The sequence below is a fragment of the Hemitrygon akajei genome, chromosome 1, assembly GCF_048418815.1.
Source record: "Hemitrygon akajei chromosome 1, sHemAka1.3, whole genome shotgun sequence".
NCBI classification, from domain to species: domain Eukaryota; kingdom Metazoa; phylum Chordata; class Chondrichthyes; order Myliobatiformes; family Dasyatidae; genus Hemitrygon; species Hemitrygon akajei.
Window position 1 is genome coordinate 88,928,072 of NC_133124.1, and position 16,697 is coordinate 88,944,768.

The window sequence follows — 16,697 nt, forward strand, 5'->3', positions numbered from 1 at the left end:
TGAAGGTTGTGTCACACCCTTGGGGACCTAATTTCAAGTTTACCAGGGGTTCCTGCCGATGATTTTTCTTCCCCAAGGGGTGGAACCCCCGACCTCCCTAGTCTTCATCTTCCATCATAGCGTACGAGCGCACTTCCCGTCGGTATCTGGGGCACTCGCGCCTGAAGTGTCCCTCTTCGTTGCAGTGAAAACATCTTAAAGCCTTCCTTAGCCCTCCTCCTTGCTCCTGGCTACTACCTCGATCCAACCATGGTCCCTGTCTCTCTCTCTACTATCTGCGGTTACTTGTCGCACTGTCTGGACCATTATCCTTGCCGTCTTCTGCTTCTCTTCATCCCTTCTTACAAACACTTTCTGTGCCTCCCTAAATAGTTCACTTAAGGGTTTAGTATTCCAATCTTCTAGTTTTTCCAGTTTTTTTCTTATATCTGGCCATGCCTTCGATACAAATTCAACATGAATCAGCTGTTGGCCAACCTCCGTCTCAGGGTCTTCGATTTGCGGAGCGGTAGGGGGCACATATGGGGCGGCAGGTGGTCGAGCACCTCCCATGTATTCTTTTTCTGTCCCCCTTCATTTATCGTTTTCAATTTATAACTATTTGTCGTTGGTAACCAGCATAGGGCATAATCACTTTCTTCGGGTTTAACGTTAGGTTTTGAATTCACGTACAGATTAAGGGCTTGTTGTACCCAATCCTCGCTAGACCCGAACTTAGGCCATCACACAGCCGACCCTTGGATCGGCTGGCGGGACCAGAATTCACAGTACTGTATCATTTTTTCTTTGACTTCCCTTTTCGCCTCCCATAATCCCAATTTTCTAACATCCGTCCCAACGGACTATCAGGGGGTACCCCGGGGTATTTTTCATCATTGGCGCCTGGATTTCCTTTACCCTTTTCTCTCTTAGACCCCTTATTCCCCATCTCGAGGACTTGCTCGGTTCCAATCCACCCGCAGGCACCCCGTAATTCCACAATTCTCGTGCACTATGCCTCTGCAGGAATTTAATTTGAATGTGACCCACCTAGCTCAGTCACTCCTGTCCAATTCCGGAACCTGTATTCCCGCGATCGCCCAGGAATTCACCTGCAGGCACCCCGCAGTTCCACAATTCTCGTGTACTACGTCTCTACAGGAAGAATCACCTGCAGGAACCCCGCAGTTCCACAATTCTCGTGTACTACGTCTCTACAGGAGAAATCACCTGCAGGAACCCCGCAGTTCTACGATTCTTGTGTACTACGTCTCTACAGGAATTCAATTTCTTACCTGGGTCCTGTGCACAGAAATTACTCGATCGCTCACTGTCTCAACTGCCTCGAAACCCCTCTTTGTTTCCTTGAGTCCGCCGGATATCACTCGCTCAAGCCGTGCGGGGCGACGAGCAAGGAATCAGGGACTGCCGAACTCGGCAGGGCGCACCTTCTCCGATGTCCTTCCTTGCCCCCCTCACGGCTGGAGTGTGGATCCCGGACGAGCCCCCAAGTTGTCAGAAACGAGCCATGCTCCCGAATAATGGCTTTAAGACAAATTCAAGGAAACAAAGTTTATTAACAGTTCTGCAGAGGTGGCCCCCCTCAGAGAAGGGAACCCTGAACCTTACAGGGCAGCAGGTTTTATCCTTCTTCCTTACCACCCCCCTCCCTGACTCGGGAGGTACATAGTGTTTTCCCATTCCATATTTGGAGTTGTTTTTTTACACGTTTCTGTAAAAGAATAGTCCATATCTCAGGACATCAATGCTTCCACAAACAGTTAATCTTGTCAGGGCTTCTGCATTCATAATTAAATCACATTTGTTTACAGACTTTAACCCAGACATAATTAAATCACATTTGTCCCCGGACATAATTAAATCACCTTTGTCCTTTGACCTTAACCCAGACCTCTTTCAGAAACGCACATCTTAATTTTGAATCTTATACAATGTAACCCTCAAGTTCAGCCAGCATATGTTTGTCTAGGGGATGACAACCTCTGGCTCAGCCAAACTGAGAAATCTCATTTGTGTGGAAGCTGCGTGATGTGTTAGCCCGGTTACAAATCTGAACTGCAAAATGTCAAACAGTACACCATATGCAATTGAATGATAGAACTTTATAAATCTTACTGACTATTGGGTTAGTAAAGAAAATAAAAAGGGCCCACTTTAATGAAACTGTCTAATGTGCACATTGGAGCTCACGGACACGTCCTGTCATTCCCCCCCCCCCCCCCCCATCGACCTCCTCTGCTGTTACAGAGAAACCATTACCGTAGCAGTGAAACATTACAGAGAAGCTATTGCGTTAGTAGTGAAATCTTACAGCGTGTTGCACAAAGATAGGGGCATCCACTATTCAGGGGTGATAAGATGATGGGCAGATGGAACCAGGTAGGGAAAGTGAGGTGGGACAGGCTAATTACGCTGTAGTTCCTGGCTTACTCTCTCCCTATATAGTGTGCTTCTACTTTCTCTTTTACTTATAGTATCTCTAATTTTTTATAATCTGATGTTAAGTTTATCAAGATTATTAACATATTCCCTAACCTTTTTGTCAATTTTTTGGTTCTCCTTTGCTGAATTCTGAAAGTTTCTCTGTCATCAAGCTTGCTGCTTTGTTTTCTGCTTTTTATGCCATCAAACAATATATTGTCAACTATGTATTTTTTAAATGATAGCCATTGCTTAATTATTATCAGATCTCCCAATAACCCAGAGTCAACTTTATTTGGATTGAAGTCCTTGGTTTCAGATTGAACAAGATCAATTTCATTTTTGTTAGAAAATTCTCTATTATGATCACTCTTCCCTTAGCCCCTTAACTACCAGATTAATAATTAACTCTTTCTTATGTAATACTACAAGATCTAAACAGCCTATTATTAGTTCTTATTAGTTCTTCAGGATACTGCCCAAGATCTTAAAGCACAAACTAACGGAGATGGGAGTAGACTCTCACATGGTGGATTGGATAGTGGACTACTTGACAGATAGACCTCAGTATGTGGGGTTGGGAGACTGTAGGTCTGACACAGTGGTCAGCAGCACAGGAGCGCCACAGGGAACCGTACTCTCTCCGGTCCTGTTCACCCTGTACACATCTGACTTCCAATATAACTCGGAGTCCTGCCATGTGCAGAAGTTCGCTGATGACACGGCCATAGTGGGGTGTGTCAGGAATGGACAGGAGGAGGAGTATAGGAAACTGATACAGGACTTTGTGATATGGTGCAACTCAAACTACCTGCGTCTCAATGTCACCAAGACCAAGGAGATGGTGGTGGACTTTAGGAGATCTAGGCCTCATATGGAGCCAGTGATCATTAATGGAGAATGTGTGGAGCAGGTTAAGACCTACAAGTATCTGGGAGTACAGTTGGACGAGAAGCTAGACTGGACTGCCAACACAGATGCCTTGTGCAGGAAGGCACAGAGTCGACTGTACTTCCTTAGAAGGTTGGCGTCATTCAATGTCTGCAGTGAGATGCTGATGATGTTCTATAGGTCAGTTGTTGAGAGCGCCCTCTTCTTTGTGGTGGCGTGTTGGGGAGGAAGCATTAAGAAGAAGGACGCCTCACGTCTTAATAAGCTGATAAGGAAGGCGGGCTCTGTCGTGGGCAAAGTACTGGAGAGTTTATCATCGGTAGCTGAGCGAAGGGCGCTGAGTAGGCTACGGTCAATTATGGAAAACCCTGAACATCCTCTACATAGCACCATCCAGAGACAGAGAAGCAGTTTCAGCGACAGGTTACTGTCGATGCAATGCTCCTCAGACAGGGTGAAGAGGTCTATACTCCCCAATGCCATTAGGCTTTACAATTCAACTGCCAGGACTTAAGAACTTTTTTTTTAAAGCTATTATTAATGCTTTTTGAGTTAGTGATTTAGATGCATATCATATTATTACTGAGTTAAGTATTGTATGTAATGAGTTTTTGCTACAACAAGTGTATGGGACATTGGAAAAAATGTTGAATTTCCCCATGGGGATGAATAAAGTATCTATCTATCTATCTATCTATCTATCTATCTAAAACTATCTGTTGGTCATTTTAAGAATTCACTATATTATTTCTTCTAATTTGGTTTGTCTACTGCATATGTAAAGTCTACATGACTATTGTACAAGCTTTGTGACATAAACCCCTAATGCCCTGGTTGACACTCTAACCTAATCCATCAATAATTGACTATTATCAGACTTCTGGAGAGGTAAAATCCCTCTTTTTGTCTCATCTAGCATTGGGTAACTTAGTGCATGTTCCCTCTCTGGACTATTAAATCAGATTATTAGCTGAATAGGGAAGTTGAACTCATCCTTTCTTCCACTAAGGCAGGCCAGCTGGCACCCTTTTGCTGAACCAAATTTCCTCGATGTGCCAAAGCGAAATGCAAACATAGACTATCATGCTGTCACATCAGTGAAGCAAAGTGCCCCCTAGTTTGTCTGAAAAACATGCTTGCTGAATGCTTACTGATCTATACAAAGCAAGTAACATTGGTTGTTACAGCTGGAGGTGGTAATAGGGATACTATTAGATGCTCTCAATGACATGCGCCTCAAATAGCCTCTGACAACCAAGCCCAGCTCCTGGCCTTCATGAGTGGCTTAGCTGCTAAGCCCAGCAGAACAGTTTCTACTGACGGGACAAGGGGAAAATGTTACTGGTGCCTTAAAACCAGTGGCTTTGGGCAGATGGGGCTCGTCAGCCATGGTTGGCGGCTCATCTAGGAGAAGGAAGACTTTGAGGTCAAACCTGTGCTGTACCCACTGATAGGGAAGGCTTCGGGACTGAACCTCGGGAAAATCCGGAGCTGGAGTCCCTAAGGCATTGAGTGCAATGTTGACTGGCAGCTCCTGTGATGCTGCTGGTACCAAACTGTATTGGTTTCTGCCATTCATCAGATGCGTGGAGAGGGGGAGCTTGCTACGTGGGCAACAGCTTGCCTTCCATATACTACTGCCCAAGTTTGCATATCGGGACAGCTAAGACGCAATATCCACAATCAACTCTGACTGACAAAGGCCTCAGAACATTGTACAGTGAATGAACCACTCCAAGCTCTTTCTTCAAACTTTCATTATTACCTATTTTTGTAAAATGTAAGAAAAACACAGTGGAAGATTGTGTTACAAAATGTAATCTGATGGCTAAGAAAGTGTTTGATTTCCTGGAGGACTTGTGACTTTTTGGCTTAGTGTAATAAACTTCTATATAGCTTTCTATACAGATAATTGTTATGATTGGAAATCAGACAGGATCATATAGGACATTCAAAAGTGTATTAAATCAAATTTAAATAAAAAAATAATTTCAAGAGCTATGCAAAGAGCAGGGGAGATGGATTGATGTGATTCATCTCTTAGCCATCACAGATTTTATGGGTTAAATAGTCTCTTGTAGTGTCGCAATGATTCTCTGAGTCTTTCAATAATATAGGATATTTCACACCTCCGGGCAATTCCATGTAATATTGAACACATTGGAAGCATTCACTGTGAGCTAATTAAGTGCTTCAGTAGTATTGATTGAAGGATCATCATTAGCAAAGGCCACAGGGATAATTCTTGTATTATCCTGCAGGCACAGGGTACTTTATGTCATTATGAGAGGCCTTAATTTAAAGGCGATCTCAATAGCTGTACAGCCCTCCCTCTACACGAATAGGATATAAACCCATAACCTTCTGTACAAAGTGACCTGTAGCTGACACTACAACCGTATCATTGCAGTCACAAGAACTGGGCAGGGACCTATGGTTATTACATACAGCGATGTTGACAAATGATGAGAAGACGTTGATCTGTAACACCAGTGGTTCCCTCTCCATCAGTGCTGCATGACCTACTGAGTAAAGAAAGATCTACATTCTGCATAAGTTGCAAGGCTCTCTATTCTGAATTGAATCTGGTTTTGATTCTGTTTGATTACAGATCTTCAGCATGTGCATTTTTCTTTGCTTTTCTTTGTTTTTGTGTTAAAGCCATGTTTTATGATTTCTAAAAATATCTCGAAGAGTTCCAAAACACCTGGTTTTTACTTCTGTATAGCATGCTTTAGATCATTTTAGATTGTTTGATGATTTGGGTCCCTAACTTCTCTGTTTTGTCTTCAACAGGTCTTTTCCCAGCCATCCTGAATCTGGCCAGCAATGCTATCATCTCCACTAATGCAACCTGTGGTGAACATGGCCCTGAGATGTATTGCAAACTGGTGGAGCATGTCCCCGGGCGGCCTATACGTAACCCCCAGTGCCGTATTTGTGACCAGAATAGTGCAAATCCCAAAGGTATGTGTACTTGTGATGATTCGTGTACCTAACTCGGTGTAGTGATGACACGCTAAATAGGAATTGACATTCTGCATATAGTTACAAAACTTTCTATTCTTAATAGGATCTGGTTTTGATTATTGAATTTTCTTCCTTAAATAATAATCTTGTTAGGTTGGGGGAAATAGCTGAGAGTTACAATTCGCAATGTTGAGCCTACGTTGCTCATGAAAATGGGGAAAAAGATGACCTTTCTGTGATTTATGCACACCAACGTTCATTAGGAAATAGACATGAAGTGATTTTCGAAGACCTATTCTAATCCAACATTATTATGGATACTTGTCATTCTAACCCTTCCCCTTGAGCCAGTTGTGGGAGGAGATTCTAGTTACTATTTGTAATTTCATCAAAAACTCTTTTAAAGAGGACACAGTTCACAGTGGCCTGCACAGCTCTTCCTCTCAAAGTTTATTAAAGTGTTATCTCGTTACATGAAGTGTGTGTGGAATGGATCCTGGGATTTTAATGCCTTGATAGATTTGCATGTCCCTTGGCAGCCTTTCCTCCTGGCTGGGTTTTCGGCTAGGAAGCAGAAAGAAAACAAGAAGGTAGTGTAGAATAGGGTGCCTACGGACCCATTACTAGCCAGGTAGTAGCCGGTAGTGCTGAAGACTGAAGTCTTGCTGAGAGTCAAGGAGCTGAAGTCTTTACTGTCTTAAGTTTGTTCTTTAGAAATGGATTAATTCCTGGTATTTTTTAGGCCAAAATGAGATCCAAGTTTCTTGAACTCCCTCAACCAATGTGAAGCTCATTCCAGAGAAAGAGAAGCAGAACAGGAAACCAGGACGATCTGTGATGGTATTAAGCCAAATAGAGCAGATGCAGGCAGATACAGGTTCCAAAACAGAAGCCCTGGAGAGAGAGGCCAAAGTAGTCAGTGAAGCCAGAAACTAGAGAGATCCTGTTGCATTTAATTCCTTTACTCAGTCAGTGCAGGGGAGAAACCAAAAGCAGGCTTCATTAAGATTAGTCTCCAGATATGAGGACTGAAAAGGCTTGGGGAAGGAGTGTTATGGTGGGTGGGGTGATGTTGTGGAAAGTGTAACTAGGCACAGGCTGCAGTATATGTTGATCAGTGCTCTAAGTATAGTGGGTGCTATTTGTTGGACGTAGTCAGTCTGATGGGACCATAGCCTCCATACCCCTACCATCCACGTACCTAGCCAAACTTCTCCTAAGTTTTCAAATTGAGCTCCATGCACCACTTGTGCTGGCAAATCATTCCACACTCTGGAGTGAAGAGGTTTCCCCTCAAGTTCCACTTAAACTTTTTACTTCTCACCCTTAACCCATGACCTCTGGTTATAGTCTCACCCAACCTTAGTGGAAAAAGCCTGCTTGCACTTATCCTATCTGTACCCTTCATAACTGTGTATACTTCCATCAAATCTCCTCTCAATCTTCTACATTCTAAGGAATACAGTTTTAACCTACTTATTATTTCCTTATAACTCAGGTCTTCTAGACCCGGCAACATCCTTGTAAATTTTCTCTGTACTTTTTCAACCTTGTTTACATCTTTCCTATAGGTAGGTGACCAAAGCTGTACTCAGTATTCCAAATTGGGTCTCACCAACATCTTGTACAACTTGAACGTAACATCCTAATGCACTGATTTATGAAGGCCAGTGTGCCAAAAACTTTCTTTACGACCCTATCTATTTATGATGCCACTTTTAATGAATTATGGAGGTGTATTCCCAGATCCCTTTGTTCTGCCACATACTGTAGTGCCCTACTGTATAAGACCTACCTTGGTTGGTCCTACTGAACTGCAAAACCTCGCATTTGTCTGCCTTAAATTCCTTCTGCCATTTCTCAGCCCATTTTTCCAGCTATGTGGATCCTCCTGCAAGCCAGGATAACCTCTCTGTCCACTACACCCCGAATCTTGGTGTCATCCGGAACTGCTGATCCAGTTAACTACATTATCATCCAGATCATTGATGACAAACAGCAAAGAACCAGCACCGATCCCTATAGTACACCACTTGTCACAGGCCTCCAGACAGAGAGACAACTATCTACTACCACTCACTGGCATCTCACACAAAGCCAGTGTCTAATCTAATTTACTACCTCATCTTGAATGCCAAGTGTCTGAACCTTTTTGACCAACCTCCCATGCGGGACCTGGTGAAATGCCTTGATAAAGTCCACGTTGGCAACATCCACTGCCTTGCCTTCATCCACTTTCCTGATCACTTCCTCAAAAATCACTCTTAAGATTGGTTAGACATGACCTACCGTGCATGAAGCCATATTGTCTATCCGTAATCAGTCCATGTGTATCCAAAGACTTGTATGTCCAATCCCTTAGAATTACTTCCAATAACTTTCCCACAACTGCTGTCAGGCTTACAGGTCTATAATTTCTTTGTTTATGTGGTGGTCTGTGCTGTTTAATCCCTTGGCACCAGCAACTGACCAATCCTCTCCCTCTTGTTTCATTTCACGAGGTATGTAATAAGAAGCTTGATAATTTATAATGACTGAGTTGTGTGGAGATCCTGAAGCAAATGTGTCCTGATAGATTGTACCAACAGCTCTCTACCACATTCAATTCATCTATTTGTGGATGTTCTTGACCTTATCCGCACTCTATCAACTTAGAGTCACAGTAATGTAGTTATACAACTTGGAAATAGGCCCTCAAACCTAACTTGTCTATGTCAGCTGGGGGGGGGGGGGGGTCTTCTTGAGTAGGTCCCATTTGCATTTGGCCCATATCCTTCTAAACCTTTCCTATTCCTATCCCTGTGTCTTCTGCAATTAAAGTGAACTACACAAATGAAGAAGGGGCAACTATGGACTGAAGGTATAGGAAGATTCAGAAATAATAAATTCTTCTCTCTCTTTGTGAATGTACCTATAGAGCGACATCCAATACAGAGCGCTATAGATGGAACCAACAATTGGTGGCAGAGTCCAAGTATTCAGAATGGCAGACAATTCCACTGGGTGACGATTACTCTGGACCTGAGACAGGTAAGGAGAAAGCAAGAAACAAACCTTTATATGTCCTCAAGGACCTTAGCGTATTAAGCATCATCTGTGGAGAGAAAAGGACAATTGACACTTTGGGTTGATATCCTTCATTTATTCAGATCCATTTCAGATGCTGCCAGACCTGCTGAGTTCCTCCAGTACTTGTTGTGTTCCTTCACGTTCCAGTATCTGCAGTCTCTTGTGTCTCTTCACATGTCTTGTTATCAGCATGTTAGTTCTGGTGTATTCCTTCAGCCAGTCTACTCATTGGGTTGACGAGGTAGTTACTAATTGTAGAGTTGAGTGTAGAAACAGGCCCTTTGGCTCAACTCGTCCATTTCAGCCCTAGGAAAAAGCCTCTGACTATCCACACAATCAATGCTTCTCATAATCTTATACACCTCTATCACCTCCATCACTCCAAGGAAAAAAGGTCACCTCTCAACCTCCATCACTCCAAGGAAAAAAGGCTGAGTTCACTCAACCTCATAAGGCATGCTCCCCAATCCAGGCAGCATCCTTGTAAATCTCCTCTGTACCTTTTCTATGGCTTCCACATCCTTCCTGTACTGAGACGACCAGAACTGAGCACAGTACTCCAAGTGGGGTCAGACCAGGGTCCTATATAGCTGCAACATTACCTCTCGCCTCCTAAATTAAATCCCACGATTGATGAAGGCCAATACACCATATGCCTTCTTAACTACAGAGTCAATCTGCTCAGCTGCTTTGAGTGTTCTATGGACTCAGACCCCAAGATCCCTCTGATACTCCACACTGCCAAGAGTCTTACCATTAATACTATATTCTGCCATCATATTTGACCTACCAAAATGACCCACTTCAGACTTAACTGGGCTGAACTCCACCTGCCACTTCTCAGCCCAGTTTTGCATCCTATCAATGTCCTGCTGGAAACTCTGACAGCCCTCCACACTATCCACAACACCTCCAACTTTTGTATCATCAGCAAACTTGCGATCCATCCTTCTACTTCCTCATCCAGGTAATTTATAAAAATCACAAAGAGTAAGTGTCCCAGAACAGATCCCTGAGGCACACCACTGGTCACCGACCTCCATGCAGAACATGGCCCATCTATAACCACTCTTTGACTTTTGTGGGCAAGCCAGTTTTGGATCCACAAAGCAATGTCCCCTTGGATCCCATGCCTTCTTACTTTCTCAATGAGCATTGCATGGGGTACCTTATCAAATGCCTTGCTGAAATCCATATACACTAGATCTACTGCTCTTCCTTCAGCAATGTGTTTAGTCACATCCTCAAAAAATTCAGTCAGGCTCGTGAGGCAGGACCTGCCTTTGACAAACCCATGCTGACTGTTCCTAATCATAGTATGCCTCTCCAAATGTTCATAAATCCTGCCTCTCAGGATCTTCTCCATCAACTTACCAACCACTGAGGTAAGACTCACTGGGCTATAATTTCCTGGGCTTTCTTGAATAAAGAAACAACATCTGCAACCATCCAATCCTCGGGAACCTTTCCTGTCCCCATTGATGACGCAAAGATCATTGCCAGAGGCTCAGCATTCTCCTCCCTCGCCTCCCACAGTAGCCTGGGGTACATCTCATCTGGTCCCGGCGACTTATCCGACTTGATGCTTTCCAAAAGCTCCAGCACATCCTCTTTTGTAATATCTACATGCTCAAGCTTTTCAATCTGCTGCAAGTCATCACTACAATCACTAAGTATTCATTAAGTACCTCTGCTATTTCCTCCGGTTCCATACACACTTTCCCACCTTATCCTCTTGCTCTTCACATACTGGTAGAATGCCTTGGGGTTTTCCAGAATCCTGCCCGCCAAGGCCTTCTCATGGCCCCTTCTGGCTCTTCTGATTTCCTTCTGAAGCTCCTTCCTGTTAACTTTGTAATCTTCTAGATCTCTAAGATTACCTAGGTTTCTGAACCCTTTGTAAGCTTTTCTTGTTGACCAGATTTATTACAGCCTTTGTACACCACGGTTCTTGCACCCTACCATAACTTCCCTGTCTCATTGGAACGTACCTATGCAGAACTTCACACAAATATTCCCTGAATATTTGCCACATTTCTTCCATACTTTTCCTTGAGAACATCTGTTTCCAATTTAAGCTTCCAATTTCCTGCCTGATAACCTCATAATTCCCCTTACTCCAATTAAACACTTTTCTAACTCGTCTGTTCCTATCTCTCTTCAATGCTATTGTATAGAATTATGATCACTATCTCCAAAATGCTCTCTCACTGAGAGATCTGACACCTGACCAATACCATATCAAGTACAGCCTCTTCTCTTTTAGGCTTATCTACATGTTGTGTCAAGAAACCTTCCTGAACACTCCAAACAAACTCCACCCCATCTAAACCCCTTGCTCTAGGGAGATGCCTGTCGATATTTGGGAAATTAAAATCTCCCATCATGACAACTCTTATTATTACACCTTTCCAGGATCTGTTTCTCTATCTGCTCCTTGATGTCCCTGTTACTATTGGGTGGCCTATTTTTAAAAAAAAACCCGGTTAAGTTAGATTCCTTCCTGTTCCTAACCTCCACCCACTGAGACTCCATAGCAATCCCTCCATGATGTCCACCTTTTCTGAAGTTGTTACACTATCTCTGATCAACAGTGCCGTGTCCCCACCTCTTTTGCCTCCCTCCCTGTCCTTTGTGAAACATCTAAAATCTGGCACTTGAAGTAGCCATTCCTGTCCCTGAGCCATCCAAGTCTCTGTAATGGCCACCACATCATAGCTCCAAGTACTGATCCACGCTCTAAGCTCATTAAGATTCAGACTCGTTGTTTGAATTCACACTCCCCAGATATCACGGTGGACTACAAACTTGTGACTCTGGAACAAAGCAATATTGTATTTAGAGTGAAGATCATAAAATGAACAAACAAACAAATAAATCTCTGTATGATAGGATAGAACTTAAAGTGAATCTGACTGAGTGAATCAGAGTATTTACGGATTTAGTGGATTTGAGGGATAAATCAGCTATGATCTTAGTCAATGATGATGGAGAAACTGGGTGTCCCTACTCCTTTCTCATTTGTTCTTGATTACTCATTTTTCCAATGTCAGGGCATCTTCCTCCAGCAGTATCTGAATAACTGTGGACTTTGTAATTTCATAGTATGTGACAGTCGGGGTTATATTTTTAACATTAAAAAGCACAGAGGTGATGTACAGGGAAATGGGTCACAATTGGCTACACATTAGAGAGATAGTCACCACATCAGAGTGGCTAAAAGGATCATTTGAAACTATCTAAAATAGAAAGTTAAAAATAAATTTTAAAATCATTGATTTTTCCAGGTATGACAACATTATGTGGCAAACACATACTCACTGTTGTAGTTCAAAAGTACATTGTTCTATATTAGGTTTGCAAGATACCAATATGCAACACTTTGCTAAAGTCCTGAACATTAGACCAGGTATATGTTTGACTTTTGTTGCAGGCAGTTATTTCAATGCATCATCTGATCTACTTCCTCTCCAGTAACGGTTTAAGGCACGGCATAGCCACCGCCTGACAGCATTGTTATTTAAGCACATTAGTCATTTTTTTTGTTAAAGTGATGTGAGGCAAGAATTAAGACCTGCCTTGCATGTGGTTTGCCTTGGTAACTCCAAACAAATGGTGTTCTTCGTATGGTATCTTCCTAATGGTGGGAAAAGAGCAACTGTACAGGCGATTTATCACCCAAACCCAGTGCTTGTGCTGTAAATCAGATCTGTTGTCTGTGCTTCACATTCAGCAGTCTACTATATCTTAAAGGCCTGCCCTTTATCTGAGTTACACTGCTGCTCCATTTCTTGTGCAATATTGGCTGTGTTGATTCTGTGCTCAATCTGATTGCCATGTTGACCTGTCTCCCAAGTAAACAAGCCATCAAAGAAATTTCATCAGCCCACTCACGGGTAAAGGACAAGGCACCTATCATTGGAGTCGGTGGATGATCAACTAACTATTCATGGCCTGTCTTTCTTTCCTTGGTTCTGCAGAGCATCATAGAAATTACAGAGCAGCTGGAAGAAGTTTAGCCCGTGAAACTGCTTCATCTGGAGTTAGCTCCTTTTAAAAGAGTTTATTAGACCTCTTCCAACCTTTGGATTTTTTTTCATTTCTAAATATGACTGTAAATACATTAAGAGTGCCTGATATATGGATACTCCTGCATTCGAGCTCCTATAATAGTATTAAATATAAGTACATAAATATTCATTCCTCCTAATGGCAGGACTAATTTCTTTTCTCTTCTTACTTTCTAATTGTTTTTTCTTAACACTTTTCTGTGCTTTTCATGCATTACAATACCATATCATGTAATTCTTGTATATTTTCTGATTCATGGACAAAAATGACTTCTAGAGGTCTGTAAAAATGGAATCCATTTTATCTGGGGTTGGCCTGTACATTCAGTTGTCTTTTGAAGAGTGAATCCTGAATCTGGGAACACTCGCTTGGAACCAGTTTCAGGACCCAGCTGCTATGTTAGTCACTTTGAAGCATTGGCTCCATTACAGTAACCTTTCAGTCATTCTTCCATTAATTCCCGTTTTGCCACCTCCCTGTGCGGCATTTGGCAACTGGAGGAAACAATTGTTACTCAGCTCAATTCAACATTTAACTTCCCATGTTAGTTGGATTTGAAATTTGGCCTTCACATGGAACAGACACCAGTATGGTGCAACTCCCTTTAAAGCCAGGCCATTGACATTAGCTTTCTGTAATCAGCTCTTTTGAAAAGTAAGTCCAGCCCAATAATGTCTTGCTTCACAATGGTGATTCTCATTGCTGACATTTATCAAGACTTCACCATAACCTTTGGCTGTTTTGTTCAGCAAGTGTGCTCCGGAGGCTGCTGTAAATATAGTTTTTCAAACTCAGACCCAGGAATCTTAATACTATAAAATTGCTTTCCCAGTTGGAGATGTTTGAATATGTGCTATGTGAAGCTGGAGTGTATGGACCTGGTGGAATTATCTGACATCCTTTATTTTTTGATTAATACAGAAATTTGAGATGGCCCTTCAGACAAAGCTTGAAGAAGCTTTGAATTAGCTATGAAAATAACAGAGCTGATGAGAGTGCCTGAAGGCCTGGTTAATGATGGGCTACGTTTCTAATTACTTGTGGGCTTTGATGTGTGCCTATGATAGTCGTTTAGTTATTAAATGAAACAGTGTGTGGATGTGATGCCCAGCAGCAAGCTGATCAAAGTAGCATTCAGTGCAGACTAGTGAATTGAGTGCCTGCTTTTATACTTTCAAAACTGGTGCAATCTTCCTCAGTTTGATTGCAGGAAGATTACCAGGTATTGTAAGCTTATTGTTCGTTAAGAACTGTTGAATATGTATTAAAATAAATAGGTTGCTACCATTGGATTTCATAGCGTGCTATCACAGGGAATGAAGCATTCCCTGTGAAAGGGACATTGTTGTAGGATTTTGGTTTCGCTCATTTCTGCTGTTAATGACCTTTGGAAGGCCTGTTCAGGCTGGTCAGTTGAACGATGTCGCTTTGATCTGGATTAATGAGTTGAAGCTGTTTTGGTCATTGATGTCTTTGCAGCAGGACCTGCTCACTCATATTTAATTTCATTATGTGACAATGAGTTGCAGGATTCCAGTATAATTTATTCTCCTGAATTGAAGCAAGACAGTTGGTTGACTGGTCAGTGGAAGCTACAAACATCCCTTCCCTTCTGCCAGTAAAGGAATCTGGTCATTTTGAGGCTTCATTACAGCAACCCGAGTGAAAAGCTGGTTTTGTTTTTCCAAAAAATATGCTTAATTCATGCGTTGCAAAAACATATTGTAGTACATTCCAAGTGTCATTAAACTATGCACAGTACCTGACTCATTAAGTGCCTCATTTCTCTGGAATACTAAATTATCCTCATGTTACCGTTGATTTATCAGTAATGCCCAATAGTTTTGCAGGAAGGACCATATTGAAACATTGAGAGATAGAGATAAAGAAAGATAGAGAGGTTTCAGGTCATTTACAATCTTTAAATTAACAAATATGCTTAAATACATTGAATTCCCTTTGTGTTTTGAGTGTTCTAATTATCCTTGATTTTGTGTTTGAAGTTTAATTTCTTTAATATTTTCTATTATTAATATTTAGGTTTTTAAATTGGTTTTTAATTATTTTATTTTTATTAAGTTTGGAAATGTTAACCACCCTCTCAGAGATGACAGGATTATCGACAAACTGCAGCAGCCTAGGTGGTGGTGAGGGGAAGGGTGTGCTTTTGACGCGTCTGTCTGAACTCCACAGGATATTGCCGATTAGGAACCAGCTTCAGGGAACCAGCTACTCTGTTAGCCTGTTTATGAAAATCATCACCAACAGCAAGGAATTTCACTGAAATCTCACCCATCCGGAAGATGTTGTTGCTAAGTTGAGTGGAGTGTGTGGGTAGAACAGAATCTTGCATCCTCTGGCCATTTGTTGTGTTCCACGGCCACATATTGTTTCAAAACAGACATTACTGTACCAACGCACAGACCTGTACCAGGCTTCCAGCTGCTAGGTGTGCATAGAATCACGGAGTTGTACAGAACCGAAACAAGCTCTTCAGTTCAAATTGTCAGTGCCATGCAAGATGTGCATCCAAACTAGTTCCATTTGCCAGTAGTGGATTCCAGTTAATTGGGCCATCAGTCAATCTGGACAGCTGCTGATTTAGGACAACTCCAGAAGAACAAAAACTAATTGAGAAAATAGCTAGGATTCCCGTTGTTTTTTTTTGGGGACTCCGCACCACTTAATTGGCGCAGGGGACTGTTGCCGAGCAATTTCTAATTAGTGTCAGATGTATGCATTTGTGTGGCCATTAGGCACTACATTGTACTTAGAGTCAACAGTTTTTAACTATCATCAGTTATATGTGCTTGTGTTTAAACTGCAGTGAGATTTGCTACTGATAGTTGGTGAGAAATAAGCAGTATGACAATTCAGAACTGTTTTGCTCACCACGGTCTCAAGCATTCAGGCTTGGAGATGCCAGAAACAGCAGGGAGTGAAAATGTAACAATTTGAAGCTGAAGATTTGGAGGATGCAATCATTGATAGCATCATATGAAGACAGTCCATTACTTACACTAGATATTTGCAATGATTTTGTTCATTTACAGTCAATCAAAAGAACGCGTCAGCATTCAATGGATGAATTCCTCTGTCGATAACATCAGGCACTAATACAGTTTTATGGTACTGTCGTAGTATTGATAGTGTTTTAACTTAAATACATTTGTTACTCAGTTAAATAATAGCTTGTCTTTTTTATACCCTTTTAACTATTTCCATGAAATTTCAGCTAATTGGGGCAGCCGCTTAATTGGGCCAAAATGTACTGG

General features: G+C 42.0%; 1 protein-coding gene across 1 annotated transcript in view; it reads left to right on the forward strand.

Moving 5' to 3' along the window:
• Nucleotides 1-16,697, forward strand: part of lama1 (laminin, alpha 1) — a 346,216-nt gene that overhangs the window by 52,599 nt on the left and 276,920 nt on the right. The window contains exons 2-3 of the mRNA XM_073047634.1: nucleotides 6,109-6,279; nucleotides 9,200-9,312. Coding sequence (XP_072903735.1) covers nucleotides 6,109-6,279; nucleotides 9,200-9,312 — 284 coding nt within the window. The remainder of the gene's footprint in view (nucleotides 1-6,108; nucleotides 6,280-9,199; nucleotides 9,313-16,697) is intronic.